This window comes from Notamacropus eugenii, chromosome 3, assembly GCF_028372415.1.
Source record: "Notamacropus eugenii isolate mMacEug1 chromosome 3, mMacEug1.pri_v2, whole genome shotgun sequence".
Classification (NCBI taxonomy): Eukaryota; Metazoa; Chordata; class Mammalia; order Diprotodontia; family Macropodidae; genus Notamacropus; species Notamacropus eugenii.
The window spans coordinates 472,992,397-473,008,745 of NC_092874.1; the positions used below are offsets into that span (position 1 = coordinate 472,992,397).

Consider the following 16,349-nt stretch of genomic DNA (forward strand, 5'->3'; position numbering starts at 1 on the left):
CAGACCCCCATTCTCATGTGGGGGGGTGGGGGGGGCGCGGCCTCGGGGGCGGGGACGAAGCCGCAGAGGAGGCCTGGACGTAAACCCCAAGTACCCCGAGGCCTGGTGTACACTGGGGGGCGGGGCGCCGCAGGGCTCGGTTTTATGTCTATAATATATTCTGTATATAATAATAATAAGGACACAAGAAGCCCGCCCGGGGCACGCCCTGGGTCTAACACACAGGTTTACTGCACTCTCAGGGTCGCCCCCCCCCCCCCCCCCCCCCCCGTCCGTCCGTCCGTCCGTCCACAGGCCAGGCTCGCTCCTCTCTGGGAGGAGGGGGGAGGGGGCTCCGGGCCTGCTCGGCAAACGGGGTCTCAGGCACTTCCCGGCTGAGGTACCCGAGGGCTCTCGTGACCCTTGACCCCCGTTTGCCTCAGTTTCCCCCTTCGCACCACGAAGATGACGACAGCCCCGCCGCGCCTGCGCGTAGGAGCCCCGTACAACCGGCCCTAGTTTATTCTAACTGCGTGGCTTTTTCTCTTGTCATTCTCTCTGGCGCCAGCAGGGGCCGCAGGAGAGCGGAGCAGACAGGCTGCAGGCGGGGCACGCATGCGCTCTCGCTCTTCCCTGCAGCATTTCCCGTGAGGCCCAGGGCGGCGCCTTCCCGCAAGGCTCCGCGGGTTGTCTAATGCACGGTCTTCTTGTTCTGCGTAAGCGTGAGCGTTTCTAAGAGAGCTTTACCGCTAGGGAGGTTTCGGCGGGACGCTGAGCCTCACGCATGCTCCTTGGCAGACTGAGGGCGGATGTGCGCCAGGAGGTGGCTTCACGGCCCGTCCCTTTCTTTGTACGTATTTTTGCGAGGGCGCGGGGGATGACGCCACAATTTGGCGACTAGGTCTATCACTGCGCACGCGCGCCGGCGGATTGACGGGGCCAGCGCGAGCTGAGGAATCGCGGTTTCCCAGCCCGGCCCCGGCCTGCGCATGCGCACCGGTAACTGCGGACTGGCGGGAGCTATGGCTGCTGGCTTCTCCCGTCTTGGTGGTGGTCGGCGCTTTTTCAGCGGCTTCCTGGCCGGGGCCGTCGTGGGGGCCGCCGGCGTCGGACTCGCCGCCCGGAGGCTGCTCCGCATCCAAGACGAGGACGAAGACCCTCCTCCGAGGGCGGGAAAGACCGCGGGTAAGATTGCCGGCGGCTCCGGGCTCCTTCCGGGCGTGTGCCCTTGTGCGGGGGCGCGCAGGTGTGCGCGCTCAGGTGTGTGCGTGCGCAGGTGCGTGCAGGTGTGCTCCCGTGTGCGCAGGGATGCGTGTGTGTGTCCTCTGGTGCGTGTGTGCTCCGTGTGCGCGCAGGTGCGTGCAGGTGTGCTCCCGTGTGTGCAGGGATGCGTGTGTGTGTCCTCTGGTGCGTGTGTGCTCCGTGTGCTCTCCGTGTGCGCGCAGGTGCGTGCAGGTGTGCTCCCGTGTGTGCGCAGATGTGTGTGCGCGCGGGTGCACGTGTGTCCAAAGCAGGAAAGGTGTGCTGGCGTGTGTTTGTGCACAGGTAGGTGTGTGTGCGCAGGTGCGTGCAGGTGTGCTCCCGTGTGTGCTCCGTGTGTGCACAGGTGCGTGCAGGTGTGCTCCCGTGTGTGCAGGGATGCGTGTGTCCTCTGGTGCGTGTGTGCTCCGTGTGCGCGCAGGTGCGTGCAGGTGTGCTCCCGTGTGTGCTCCGTGTGTGCACAGGTGCGTGCAGGTGTGCTCCCGTGTGTGCTCCGTGTGTGCACAGGTGCGTGCAGGTGTGCTCCCGTGTGTGCAGGGATGCGTGTGTGTGTCCTCTGGTGCGTGTGTGCTCCGTGTGCGCGCAGGTGCATGCAGGTGTGCTTCCGTGTGTGCTCCGTGTGTGCACAGGTGCATGCAGGTGTGCTCCCGTGTGTGCAGGGATGCGTGTGTGTGTCCTCTGGTGCGTGTGTGCTCCGTGTGCGCGCAGGTGCGTGCAGGTGTGCTCCCGTGTGTGCTCCATGTGCGCGCAGGTGCATGCAGGTGTGCTCCCGTGTGTGCAGGGATGCGTGTGTGTGTCCTCTGGTGCGTGTGTGCTCCGTGTGCGCGCAGGTGCGTGCAGGTGTGCTCCCGTGTGTGCTCCATGTGTGCACAGGTGCGTGCAGGTGTGCTCCCGTGTGTGCAGGGATGCGTGTGTGTGTCCTCTGGTGCGTGTGTGCTCCGTGTGCGCGCAGGTGCGTGCAGGTGCGTGCAGGTGTGCTCCCGTGTGTGCTCCACGTGTGCACAGGTGCGTGCAGGTGTGCTCCCGTATGTGCAGGGATGCATGTGTGTGTCCTCTGGTGCGTGTGTGCTCCGTGTGCGCTCCGTGTGTGCTCCGTGTGCGCTCCGTGTGTGCTCCGTGTGCGCTCCATGTGCGCGCAGGTGCGTGCAGGTGTGCTCCCGTGTGCGCAGGGATGCGTGTGTGTGTCCTCTGGTGCGTGTGTGCTCCGTGTGTGCACAGGTGCATGCAGGTGTGCTCCCGTGTGTGCAGGGATGCGTGTGTGTGTCCTCTGGTACGTGTGTGCACACATGCTTGCAGGTGCCAGATGCATGCATGTGTGTAACTCTCCAGCCCGGGGAGTCCACACCTGCCCCCACGAGCCTCCTGCATGCTCTCCTGCAGCCTTTCTCACTTCCTCGCCCTGGACCTTCTTGCCCCGGTGGTGCCGAGCCCATTCGTCCTGCCCTACTGCCTGACTGCAGCCCCCCTGTGCCGGCCCCACACTCTCCTCTTGGGTTTCAGTCCTGCCTGGTGCCCTGGCTGCGTGGTGTCTTCATTTCTGACTTTGATCCTGCTTGGGCCGGGCCCCTCCTCCTGCGCTTCGTGCATTTGACTTCAGGGACCTTCAGGGACCTTGTGGCATGGAGAGGGCAGCAGAGCACAAGCTTGTCCCATGCAGCTGGGCAGCCTGCCCAGGCTTGGAGAGGCTCATGCCAGGCTCCGAGGCGTGGAGGGATTGCAGTCTGCCAGAGTTAGGGGAAGGAAATCACAGGCCACCGAAGCCTTTACTGGTCCCCCAGCCAGGTGATGGAGATTGGAGAAAAAGTGTATCCATTTAAAAAGGAAGTGGTTGTTGCCAATGGGGTGCTTAGAGTTTTCCGAAGAGTTGGGGGTGGTGGTGACGTCTGTGACACAGGAATGGGTTATTAGGGCCAAAGGAAAGATGAAGAGAGAGTCCTCTGACCGCCTTCAGAAGGCTTTTAGCTGAAGGAAAGCTTGAGGCCAGGGGACTGAAACATGAAGCGAAGGAGGTTGGGGAAAGGATAGTTTAGCCTGCGTGGTTTTAGGCGGTTCTTCTGACCATTGGTTTACTGTGTGGCATTTAGGGAAATAGAAGCAAAACACCTGGGACATTGCGGGTACACGTAACTAACTATCGAATGATGGAGAGGAGCATTAGCCGCTGGGAAGAGGAGTGAAGGCTGTACACTTGGGCCAAGCTTTGGGGGACACTAAGGAGTAAATCCGTTCCAGGCTGAGGGGCACACATGCAGAGACACAGAGGTAGAGGATCAAGTTCAACAACTTGGGGGTAAGAGTCGTCACCAGACATTTTATTTAGCATTAAATTAACAGAGAAAAAAATGATTCCTCCAGGGGCCCACATTTTAATGGAGAGGACAACTGTGACATATAAGGGATATACTTGTCTCTCATACCTAGGCATATGACATGTGTCTACATATTTTATATATATATAGGTATATATCCACACATGTAGCATGTGTGTTAATCTCAGGAGAAGGCACTAGCATCGAGGGGGGACCCCAAAAGGCTCTTTTCAGAAGGTGGGATTTGAGCTGAGATTTGGAGGAAGCCAAAGAGAATGGAAGATGGCGGGAGATGAGGAGGGAAAGAACTCTGGGCCTGGGGGAGAGCCAGTGGAAAGACACAAAGTCTGGGGGAATGGAGGAAGGCTGGTGTCACTGCACTGCAGAGTGTAAGGAGGGGCAGAAGGCTAAAGAAGACTGGAAAGATGCAGGCAGGGTAGAAGTTAGGAAGGGCTTTATAAGTCATACAGGGTTTTAGACTTGATCCTTGAGGCCCTAGTGAGCCACTAGACTCTGTTGAATGGGTGGGTGGGGGGTGGTGACTTGCTCAGACCTGGGCTTTACAGAGGACACTTTGGCAGCTCAGTGGAGGATGATTTGGTGGGGAGAGACTTGAGGCAGACAGGCCCCCCCTCCCCACTTCCCAGCAGCTCTGGATTCATCTACACCCGAGGCGTTGGGGGCCTGCACCAGGGTGGAGGCAGGGTCAGAGGCGAGAGGGGTGTATTTGAGAGATGTTATGAAGGTAAATTGAACGGGCATGGTAGCAGATTGGCTACGGGGAGTGGGGGTGAGATAACCGGGAATTGAGGATTACATCAAGATCTTGAACCCAACGAAGAGGGGAGACCTCAGTTTTGGCCATGAGGAGTGTAAGATGTTTCTGAGCCATCAGGAGGCAGCTGGAGACACCAGGCTTGAGGGCCAGAGAGGCAGATGTGAGAAATATCAGCAGAGAGATGGTGACTGAGGCCATGGGAGATAGAGAGATCACCCAGAGAAATTACAGAAAGGGGTCTGGAGGCAGATCCAGTAGAGGGACTGAGGAGGAATCAGTCCTGCAGTTAGGGGGAGAGCCAGGAGAGGAGATAGTGTCCAGGGCAAGATGGCTCTCGACAGCAGCCGAGGCTTAGTGAGGCCAAGAAGGTAGAGGACTGGTGATTGAGAGAGAGAAGATGGGGAGCTGGGGAGATGGCCGTGTGTCAGGAAGAGAAGGGAGAAGCTGTGGGGGTCTGTCTTGTAGACAGAGCAGTAAAGTGTGAAGGGGAGCACCCTCCGGGGTCCTGGGGAGCACCCTCCGGGGTCCTGGGGAGCAGTCACTGTTCTGGGTGTATGAGCAGGCTGGGTTGGAGTGGGGGGATAGAGGCCTGGCATTCAGGCTGGCCACTGCAGCAGTCCTGGGGCAAGCTTCCCTTTGCTCTTTTTGGGCTCAGGCCACTTTCTGCTGATTTGGTTACGTGGAGCAGCCCATGGACTGTGTCCCAAACTGTAGAGCACAAATCAGATTACCACAGAATTACAGAGACTTGAGATAGATTGGCTCGAAATTCATGGCGACTGAAACACATGGAGAACGTGGGTGCCTGTTCCCCAACATCGCCTCTTCTTTAAATGGACAAAATCAAATAAGGTCATAGTGGTTACTGCGGGGGAGGGCTCAGCTGCATGCAGGAATAAGGACACTTGGGAAGCCATCAGTTAGAGGAGCCAGGCCCAGAATTGAGAAGGAGAAGGCCTGGTGCCATTGCTCTTCCGGTGAGTGAGTTCTAGGTCTGTCTGTAGGATTCTGAAGACTCATAATTTCCTTCTTGGTTATTAGCAGCTGGATGTCCCCAAAGGGCTGTAATTACTTCTAGGGTTGTGGTGGAGGTGCTGTGAGGCCGTGTTCCATTCTCAGTGGGCCTGCGAGGAGAGGACTCCAGGCTAAGGAAGAAGGAGGGGCTCATCCTAGTGCCCTAACAGAAGGCCCCGGGGAGTGTGGGGGGAGAGTGTCGCTGGCCTCTACTTTCATCTCCTCCAAAGACCCCAGTTCATGGACCTTTGGTTAAGAGGTCTTGAATGAAAGCAGTTTCCCAACTGCTGGTTGGGGGGACTTTTATTTGTTCACAGCTTTTTTCTCTCTCATCAAACATCTGTTTAACAAAGTCTGTTGAATTATTTCTTAAAACTTATAAACAAAACCGTGACTCTTGACTCTTTTCTGTCTGCTTTCCCACCCCCAGCTTCCGGCTCCCTGGCTCTCGGTCCCCTGAGCCCCTGCACAAGGCTGCAGAGATGGGAGTGGAGTGCTGGCCTGAGAAGGGCTGCATTAAAGCAAGACTACAGGTTACTGGTGGCACTGTTTTTACTGGAAATTTGGTTCCAAGATTGAGTAGCAGAGGGGTGGGGTTGTAGAAGGGTGATATCTTGGAATGTTGGGAGAGTCAGGGCCCCTTGGAGGTTCAGATAAGCCTGTGGCCTCTCCATGGGGAATGTCTGGGCACCTTGGCTGAGAGCAGCACAGGATGTGCTCTCCTGGACCTCTGGCATATTTAGAGGGAGAAGATCACCAATTATCAGAGCGCCCTTTAGTCATCATTGGGGTGGAGTGGAGGAGGGAGTCTCTTCACTTAAATTCAAGTGATGTTTATCAGACCAACCAACTGTGCAACACTGTGCTTGCCCACCTGGACCTGTGTGTCTGTGTGTGTATTTGTGCGTGCTCACACATGCGCATGCATGTACATGTGCACATGTATGCATTTGCATATATGGGCATGTGTGTCTTTGTGTGTGCGCACATGTGTGTCTTTGCATGTATGTGTGTATGTATTCGAGGTCTTAGCTGCAGGCAGCCCTGTTTGAGCTCTGGCAGGAAGGTCATTGGAGGGGAAGGTGAAGAAAGACTGATGACTGAACATTCTAGAGAATTTTAGAGTCTGCCAAACTTTGCCAGCCTTGATCTTGATCCCCAGGGGAGGTTTTATGGAGGAGGTGACTTAAGAGACTTCCTTGCCTTTTTAAAAAAAAAAATGAAGCCCCAGATGTGAAGGACTCAGGATGTTTTCTGGGCACTTTCCTGGAGCCCCTCACCCTGCTTTAATGATCTCTGCTGTGCCTGAAATAGAACAAGGACAGGCGGGTGGGTTGGACGTTATCGTGGGAGTAATTTATTTTCTCTTAATTCCAGGCTTGTTTTTTGTCTTGGAGCTGCTTGCTCTCCCCTCAGCAGCCAGAGGAAAGTGCCAGGGCTTGATGTGTCCATATCAGTGTAAGAAACGCTTTTAAGATGAAAAAAATCAAGGACTCCCTTTGTTCTCAAAGCTACTCCCAGTCAATCAGGACTGTAATAAGGAAGCTGTTTCCCCTGGCTCAGTCAGATCAGTGGTTAATTGCTGGTAAAGCTGATATGTTTTCTTTTGATTGCTGCTTTTGTATACTTTGATTATTTATAGAACCCAAATAATTTGTCACAGGAGGTGAAGCAGGCTGGGGGTGTCTCTGCCATCAAGAATTTGATGTCAGGGTAGAACCTGATTTAAAAGTTGATGAGCTAGCTGCAGGTCACCTGTATGGAGCCATAGGTGATCCCTGTGAAGGTCCTGTCCTGGTCCTTGCCACGTTCTCTGTGCCAAACCTGGCTCTGGCTGCATGGATCACCCCCTCCGTGAGCTTAGCCTGTTGCTAACAGCCTTGTCTGATTTGTTTTTTAGAGCCGTTGGAAGAGACCATCTTGGAGCAATATGGATTCCCTGTGATCGGGACCCAGCCCCGACGCTACACCAACCATGCACTGTCCTATGATCAGGCGAAGCGGGGGCCTCGATGGGTCATTGAGCACATCTGTAAGAGCAAGACAAGGGGTAGGTGGTGCACATCTGGAGATGGTCAGAGCCAGCTGGGCTGCTGTGTCCTGGTTTTACAGAGGTGGCTGTTTCCTGCATCCTGGCTTTTATTTGGCCTTGCTCTTGGGGGCCACCTAAAATGGTCCCAGATCATTGTTAGGTATCGCTGTGGCTGCTAAGCTTTGACTGCCCTGCCTCATTGATCTGTTTTATTAGACATTTCACATGAGCTTCAGTTATCTGGAAATGCTGCTGACCCCTCTAAGAGCCCATGTTTACAAATGAATTATTTTACCTGGAGGTCTTGCCAGGATATATCACACACTTCTCTCTCTTCTTACAGTGGATCTTAAAGATAATTTCAGGCCAGTGGGTGGCACACTGGAGAGATAGTGTTGGACTTGGAGTCCAAAAGATCCAAGTTTGAATCCTGCCTCAGATACTTACTAGCTGCGTGACCCTGGGCCAGTCATTTAACCTTTGTTTGCCTCAGTTTCCTCCTCTGTAAAATGGGGATGATAATAGCCCCTCCCCGCCAGGGGGTTCTTGTGGGGATGGAGTGAGGTAACATTTGTAAAGTGCCCAGCAGACCTTACGCATCCCTAAGTTTGCTGCAGCTGTTTTCTCTGCTTTGTTCAGAGCAGTACATCGAGGTGTGGAGGGAGGGCTGTTTCCCCTCCATTGCCCACCACAGTGCTCTCCTTGGGGAGTGCTTGTGTTCCCCTTTCCCACTTTTCCTTTCTCTTCCTGCACCATGAGCTGTAATTTTCTGTGGTGGTCAGTGAACATGTTGACCAGGCTCCATCACTGTATGTAAACTGAGAGGCAGCAGAACCTGAGGGACTGGTCAGTACATAAATATTGGGCTTTCTATGTTTAGGCCGGCTCCTTAGAGGTCTTTTCAGCTTTCCACCTGGTCCAAATAATCAAGGTTGTCCCTTCTGGATAAATGAGATGATACTCTTAATAGGATTGTTTGGGTGGTCCATTTCCAAATTCATAGCTAACTGTAAGAATTTTATAAGTTCACTTAGGATTTTAAAAAATAGAACTATTTAAACATTAAGCTTTCTAATAAACTATTGTGAAGTCAGCAGCACTGTCCCAACACATAACTGAACAACCTAGTGAGCATAGTCAGTTAAGAAGAGTTGGCTCCTGGGGGGACGTGAGGAGGCAGAGCGCCGTTGGCTCCGTGGGCTGGCTGTGTTCTTTCGGGGATTGTATCGGGTCCCACTTTGGGCTGTTTGCGTGTGCACACTGGGATCAGTGTACTTGGAAGTGACCACCTTTGGTTTGTTCTCCAGGTGGAGTGCAGTGCCTAAAGGGAACGTATCCACATTTATTAGTTTTTCATAACTTAAATAAAAACACTGTTGTAGTGACAATCCCTTTGGCAGCCAAGGGTGATGCTGTCACCTGGAGTTTTCAAATCCCAGGAAAGTGGGGATTGGTGTGGGCTGGGCCTCAGTTTGCACAGTGCTGTCTTTAAAAGGATGCCCTGAAAGGCCTGCTTTTAGACCTGTACCGAAGGAAAAGTGTGAGCTGTCCCTTTATCCTTGACTAAACAGACATGTCATCAGTGTCAAAGTTTTCTTCTAATTGTGATGACTGCTTGGAGAAAACTATTGTCTCAGAAACTTGGCTGACTGGTTTTTGTAACGGTGACTTGCCAGCCCCCTTTAAAAAAACTAGCATTTAGGATCTTCCAGTTTCCCAAAAACCTCTTCTTGAGAGCATTGGTTGACAAGTGTTTGTGAAGCTGGGTCCACTGCCAGGTACTGGGGTGGCAGAGGAGGGCAGAAGCTGTGCCCTGAGGGAGCCTACACTCTAATGGGGAGGATGCCATGCAGATGAACATCCAGACTGCTGTCTACACTGTGCGTGGAAGGGAGTCTTGGGGGAGGGTTCTTGGCCTGGGACGTGAGCAGTGAGCTGAATCTTGAAAGAAGCTGGGGAGGCTGTGGGGAAGTGAAGAGTGAGGGTTTTCTAGATCCAGTGCTGCCCCTGCATGCAAACAGAGAGTCTGGAGATGTCATGTGGGTCATGGCTGTATTGAGGGGACCTCAAAAGACTGGACAGGCTGAAGGGGGCCAAGCTGGGAGGTTGGGACGGACCTGGAAAGGCCACCCAACACACCAGCCATTGCCCCACCCGGCTACCTAGGAATGTTCTCTCTCCATACTGAATGACAGCGTGGTTACCTCTGAAGAGGGTGACAAATGTTCTGAGAATTATGGACACGGTTTCATTAGGCTTCATTACTGTTTCTGGGGCATTGCCGGAAATAAGTCAAAAGGTGGTTTCTCCTTTCCCAAGAAGAGCCTGAATTGTCTGATTTGTGTGTTGGTACGCACAAGGACAGTGGGGGCTTCAATGGCTCTTCTGGTGAGGCCAGGGATGGCTTTGGGGGATATGATGTTGAACTCATGGGGACTTGAATGTTTGTTTAATCATGGGTTATAGTGGGAACACTGCCGTGCTGTGCTTGCATGTGTTAGGGCATGGCCCTGGGGGAACCACAAAGAGCCTGGGTGCCAACATCCGGCAGGTCATTAAATGGGCAGTGGCTGTGCTGGGCAGCCTTCCCAAGTGCACACCAAGAAGTCAAGGCCTGCATATATGTGCGTGTGTGCACGTGCACATGTGCGTGTGTGCGCGTGCACATGTGCGTGTGTGTGCACACGCGCGTGTGTGTATGTGGGGTTACATGTGAACTCCTTGTGGTGATTGAACACTGGTGTGTTAACTGTTGGGTATGTTGCTCGTTAGGTAATGCAGACCGAAGACACTGTAAGTTCTGCCCAGACCCCAGCATCCCACCAGCTTTCAGCGCAGAGAACGAAGACTACCTCGGGAGCGGCTGGTCGCGGGGACACATGGCACCGGCTGGAAATAACAAGTTCTCCAGTGTAACTGGTTTTCTAACTCGATGCCAGCTGGGAGTTGGGGCAGAGCAGCTGGGGAAGGATGTCAGCAGTGGGGGCAGCAGGTCCCTTCAAAGTTCTCTTCTCCCTTAGGACTTTCAGGCAGTGCCAGACACCGAAGTAGGCTGCCTGGGTCAGCGATGAGGTGATCTGGCCACGGTAGATGATGGGAGCGTGAGAGGAGTTGGGGAAGGTGGTGAGGGGGTTCCTACCTGTAGATCCAGCTGCTAGTTGGCTTAATGGCTGAGTTCTCCCTGACCAGCAGCTCAGTGGTGTGGCCGGCAGCCCAGCAGTGTGGCCAGTGTGCTGGTTGCTCCTGCTTTCTGACTGTGGCCTCAGCTTTGGCTCTGAAGCTGTTTGATGACTTGGTTTCTCAGAGAGGGTGGATACGAAGGTCTGTGTGGGGTAGATGGTGGTGAGTGAGAATGTTGGGGGGCCTGAGGGAGGCCTGTGATTGTCGAGGCCGTCAGGGCCAGATTCTGGTCCCAGGATCCACTGGAAATGTCTTTTGGACTAGACTTGTAGATTTGGGAAGACAGCAGCTCCCTCAGATCCCACCCCAGATCCTACTGTTACCCTCCTCTTCCTCCCAGGGTGCTTGTAGGGTCAGTGACTTTGGGCGTTCTTTGTTATTGGTGGTCTTTGATTGGTGATTGATGATGGCAGGAGAAACTCTAGAGTCAGTGAAATTTGTTTTGCATTTTCCTTGTATGTTGATTTCCAGAAGAACGGGTAAGGGACCCCCCCCCCCCCCCCTCACCACTTGGCTCATGACAAAAGTGCAGCTTTATTTATGGATTAATTGCTGAGGAAGGGAAGTTCCTGTAGACTGGGTTAACTTCTTGACAGAGGATGCATTTGGATGCTTAGACCATGTTGAATGATGAAATTCCACAAGAGTTTCTGTGGGCAGGGTCATGTGATAGATGGAGAGGGTAATGCAGAGAGGGTTAGGCTGCAGAACTTGTGTACCAGGGAACGGACCCAGGTCTGTGCCTGGGAGGAGCAGACTGGCAACAAACAGTGTTTGTGTGTGTCGCTTTTCTGCTAGCCCCCAAGCCCACCCTGCCTTGATCCTTGTTGGAATGAGACTGGGCCAAATGGAGTTTTCAGGAGAATGAGTTTCTGAATTAGAAAGACAGCTAGACTGGAGGGTAATGAGGTGGCTGGCCTCATCTCTGGGGACCTGGAGGGGGCTGCCAACTTGGATGGGCTTCCCCCTAAGAACTGCTCTCCTTTCTTCTTTCCACAGGAAGCCATGCAGGAAACCTTCTACCTCTCGAACATCGTGCCTCAGGACTTTGACAATAATGCTGGCTACTGGAACAGGTGAGTGTGAAGAACATGGCACTGTTGTGTTGGATGAGGGCCAACTGCCTGTCCCCTGTTCCCAAGACAGTGTAGGTGGCTCAGTGCCCGCCATCTTGGCAACTCAAAAACAGCTGCAGGATGAGCCCTAGTGACCAAGCCTGAGCCAAGGCATGACCTGAGCATGATCTAAGGACTCCAAGCGGCTGCTCTAGGGCTTGTTTCCCTTGGCTGTGCCAGGTTTGTTTTTTTTTAAGATTATTTTCCAAGTCATAAATTTGCAGCATCCTCTGAACAACATGAAAAGTGACTTTTCTAGGGAAATTTATGGGAAAGCAATAACATGGTTGTGAAAATGCCTGTTCTTTCATGTATAAGTCAGAGTTTCCTTTTTAGTCTTTGACTTTTGTAGTCACTGTTAAGCACTTGCTGCATGAACAGCAGGTACCACTTGGGGAAAGGTAGTTCCTGAACAGGAGCAGGGTCAGCCCCATGCCCAAGGTGGATCAGGCTGGATGTGGGGAGGGCTCAGTCTGCAGCTGGTCTTGAACAGAAGATGCCACCCCCTGAGGTTTGGTCCTGAGTGCAGCCCGGAGACCCAGAGCTAGAGTGCACAGATCAGGGTGGGAGGCTGGGCTCCCCGTGACATTCAGGCCTTTTGTGACTGAGCTGCCTGTGCTTTCAGAGGCACGGTGTAGAAAAGAGAGATTGGGAGGAGAAGGAAGGTACCAGCAGCATCCCTTGCACTAGGCAAGGATTGGGCAGATTTAGACTCTCCTTCCGTCCCTTGTTTATCCTGTAAGACTCATCCTTCATAACTGCCATTCAAGTTGTGTCTCCCGGGACACAGCTGATCTTCTAGAGGGGACGTGCTGCAATCTTCCTACTTTCCAGGCCCATTGAGGTGGGTCAGTGTCTCTGCTACTGGTTGGGCCAGGCCTCCTTTTAGAACCCTCCCCATGCTGCCCTGAGTCCTGGATCCAGGCCCCTCCCCGTCAGGGCCTCTTGGGGGTCCAGCTAAACTCTGGCTGAACCCCACAGTCCTCCTCATTCCCCTTCATCTCTTGCAGGCTGCATCTACACTCCTTGAGGGTCACTTTTGTCTGGCCTGCACTGTCCCCACTCTGGCTGACCCCATCCTGCCCATTCATCAGGTCTCACCTCTTCTGGGAAGGACCCACCCTGCCCTGGAGCTGTGTCTGCTCTCTCACACTGACCCTTTACAGAGGTTTCTGAAAGTTTTAAACACCTGCTACAGCATCTCATTAAGAATTAAAATGAAAGCCAGGGGTGATCATGGAAGTAACATAATTGCAGAAAGAGTATCAGACTTGGCAAGAGAGACCTGATCATGTCTGATGTTGAACTAGCTGAGTGGCCCTCTCTGGGCCTCACTTTCCTCATGTGTAAAATGGGGATAATAAAATATGCACCTTTAGCCTAGTGAGGGACCATGTGGTCCAGCGGATAATTGGGTGCAGAACAAGAAAGACCCTGGAAGCCTGAAGGGCCTCAGGCTTCTCTCTGCTGGCCAGGGGACGTCCTTCTTGGAGTGCCCTGCCCTGATGGAACCAGGAGCCCTCGACCTGCTTTGTAAGGTTGTTGTGCCCCTTTCCTTGGCTCTTGTGCAGAAAACCCAAGCCTTGGAGGGCCCAAGGAATGTGACCTGTTCTCATTGGACAAACCTCAGTTATCTGCTTGTTGCCCCACTTTAAAACAGGAGTTCTGCTCTCTGCTCCCTACCCCAGGTTTCTTGTGGGCATCAGGCAGCATCTTGTATGTGGGAGCAAGCTGTAAATAAATGGCAGAGGCTGGTTTTTTAACAGCAGTGATTTGTAGATGTGTGAAGATTAGAAGGAGTCCTTTTACAAGCATGTGGCTGGTATGAGCTGGCATCTGAGGAAGTATCAAGGTTTATATTCCTCTGACCCCCCAGCCAGGTTGTTGGCTTTCATGGGCCAGGTACTGTGCTAATTAAGTGCCTTTTACAATTACAGTCTCATTTAATCCTCACCACACATCCTCTTAGAGAAGTGTTATTATCACCCCCATTTTACAGATGAGGAAAACTGAGGTAGGAACGTTAGTTGATTTGCCCAGAGTGGCCCAGCCGTTAAGTGCTGGAGGGAGGATTTGAACTCAGGCCTTTCTGACTCCCAAGTCCAACGCTCCTTAGATACTTAAGCCTAACTCTGGTGCATCATCACAGTATGCAAGACAAGAGTGGGTCAGGGTAGAACCCCTTGTGAGTTTAGGAAGTTTATTGGAGGGAGGGAGGTGGGAGCGAGAGCTGAAGGAAGGAGCTACCCCTGATGTTAGATGGTGGTAGGCTCTATTGATCCTCTGTTGACGAAGCCTTCTGGCCTGTCTGGTGAAGGATCCATCGCTGCTTGGACCCAGAGTCCTGGGGAGCAGCTTTCCAGGTGTGGAGGGACAACCCATGTGGAGGAATCCTGTCACTGCTAAGCAGGATGCAGGGAGCATAATCACACCTCTGGCCAATTGGTCTTCTGTACAAACAATATCAGTTTTGTTTACAGATTTGTAGGGTTCGCAGACTGGCCCTTTTGGAGGAGCTGATTCTGCTGTGCCTCCACAAGCTCAGCTGAGCTAGCCATCAGTGCAGCGTCGAGCATTTGAAGTGGGGGTCCTTGGCACTCTTCTGTCACTGTTGCCTTGGGCAGACTCCGGGCAAGCTTCTGGGCCATTCCCTCGAATGGCATTCTTCAGGAACCGAAGGAGAGGCAAAATTTCAGCTGGAAGCTCATGAAAGGAAAGATGGAATCCTTTTCTCTTCCAAGTTCACAGACACCCTGAAATCTCTCTGTGGCTCAAGATTATGAATCTCCCCCTTAAAGCCTGCTTGAGAGGCAGTGGAAAGGTTGGAAACTTCTAGATGGGTCCATGTGAAGAAAAGTTAAGTTCATACCTAAGTAGTTAGTTTGAAAGTATCTGCAACGCATAGAAACCATTCTTTTTTTTTTCTTGGAAGAATAATAATTTTTTTATTAATTTATTTGTTTTCAGTTTTCAACATTCACTTCCATGTGTTTTAAATTTTCACCCCCTCCCTCTCCAAGATGGCATGCAATCTTATATGGGTTCTACACATACATTCTTATTAAGCACATTTTCACGTTGGTCGTGTTGCATGGAAGTATTAAAACGAATGGGATAAACCATGAGAAAAACCCAAACAAAACAAAACATAATAGTCTGCTTCATTCTGCGTTCCATAGTTCTGTCTCTGGATATGGAGGACATTTTACATTAAAAGTCCTTTGGAAACATTTTAGGTCCTTGCATTGCCATGAAGGGCTAAGTCTATCAGAAACAGTCCTCCCACACTGTGGCTGTTATTATGAACAATGTCCTCTTGCTTCAGCTTATTTCACTCAGCATCAGTTCATAAAAGTCTTTCCAGGTTTTTCTGAAGTCCACCTGTTTGTCATTTCTTATAACACAATAGTATTCCATTACATTCGTATACCACAACTTGTTCAGCCATTTCCCAGTTGATGAACATCCCCTTGATTTCCAAGTCTTAGCCACCACAAAAAGAGCTGCTATATATGTATTTTTGTACATGCGGGTCCCTTTCCCATTTTTGTGATCTCTTTGGGATACAGCCGTAGAAACGATATTGCTGGGTTAAAGGGTATGCACGTTTTTTGTAGTCCTTTGGGCATAGTTCCAAATTGCTCTCCAGAATGGTTGGATCAGCTCACAGCTCCACCAACAATGAATTAGTGTTCCAACTCTCCCGCATCTTCTCCAACATTTATCATCTTTCTGTTTTGTCATGTTAGCCACTCTGATAGGTGTGATGTGGTGTCTCAGAGTTGTTTTGATTTGTATCTCTCTAATCAATAGTGATTTAGAGCATTTTTTTCATATGACTATAGATATCTTTGATATCCTTTGACCATTTATCAGTTGGGAAATGGCTTGTATTTTTGTTAATTTGACTCAGTACTATATATATTTTAAAAATGAGGCCTTTATCAGAGACACTGAAAACTTTTTTTTAGAAGAGATAAGGGAAAAGGTGTTCAGAGTCTATTCATGTTTTATTTATGAAGCTTGGAACACAGAAATTAAGATTCTGGTCTGTGCAGATGAGTGTTTTCCCTGAATTTGTCCTTGGTTGGGTGGGAGCTTCCTTGAAGAGAGGCCCTTTCTCAGAAGGGGGTACTTGGGAGTGTTAGTGAATTCCCCAACCCCCTCCTTTAGCCTGTCTGTCTCCAACAGGAGCATCGTCCTCCTTAGGGCTAGGGCCCGTAATTGAGAGCCCGCTGCCCCCATCTGTCTGTGTTACCAAACAGAGCAGATGGATTAAAGGCTGTCTTTGAAGAGTGTGGTTTCTGTAAACTAGGAGAAGCCACTGGAAATGCTGATGGGTGACCTAAGAAAACCAAATACATCTGAGCTACAGAAGGAAGAAGCAATTGAACATGCTGGGTTTGCTCCTGGGTGAGAAGGTAGCATGTGGGTGGGGCCCCAGGCCTTTTACCCACTAACAGACTGGGATCTCCAGAGTTTTGTGACTTATCACCACCACTTGGTGGGAGAGTTAGGAGTTTTCTGCCTGGTGCTGTTTCTCCTGCATTGTTTTGTCTCAGGAGGAAAGAGTGGCCCCGTGAGGTACAGTCAGAACATTTGTCTCTATTTTAACATAGTTGTGAACATTGTAATGGCAGTTCCCACTTTTCAGATAGGTAAACTGAGGTACAGAAAAGACT

General features: G+C 51.8%; 1 protein-coding gene across 2 annotated transcripts in view; it reads left to right on the top strand.

Moving 5' to 3' along the window:
* Nucleotides 1-875: 875 nt before the first annotated feature.
* Nucleotides 876-16,349, top strand: part of EXOG (exo/endonuclease G) — a 30,138-nt gene continuing 14,664 nt past the window's right edge. Inside the window, exons 1-4 of one of the 2 annotated variants that reach the window (XM_072598936.1) lie at nucleotides 876-1,164; nucleotides 7,241-7,390; nucleotides 10,145-10,284; nucleotides 11,552-11,628. In XM_072598936.1, the coding sequence (XP_072455037.1) occupies nucleotides 969-1,164; nucleotides 7,241-7,390; nucleotides 10,145-10,284; nucleotides 11,552-11,628 (563 nt within the window). In that variant the 5' untranslated portion in view covers nucleotides 876-968. Of the gene's footprint in view, nucleotides 1,165-6,804; nucleotides 6,926-7,240; nucleotides 7,391-10,144; nucleotides 10,285-11,551; nucleotides 11,629-16,349 lie in introns of those variants that run through there. The other variant, XM_072598937.1, reaches the window with a different exon arrangement.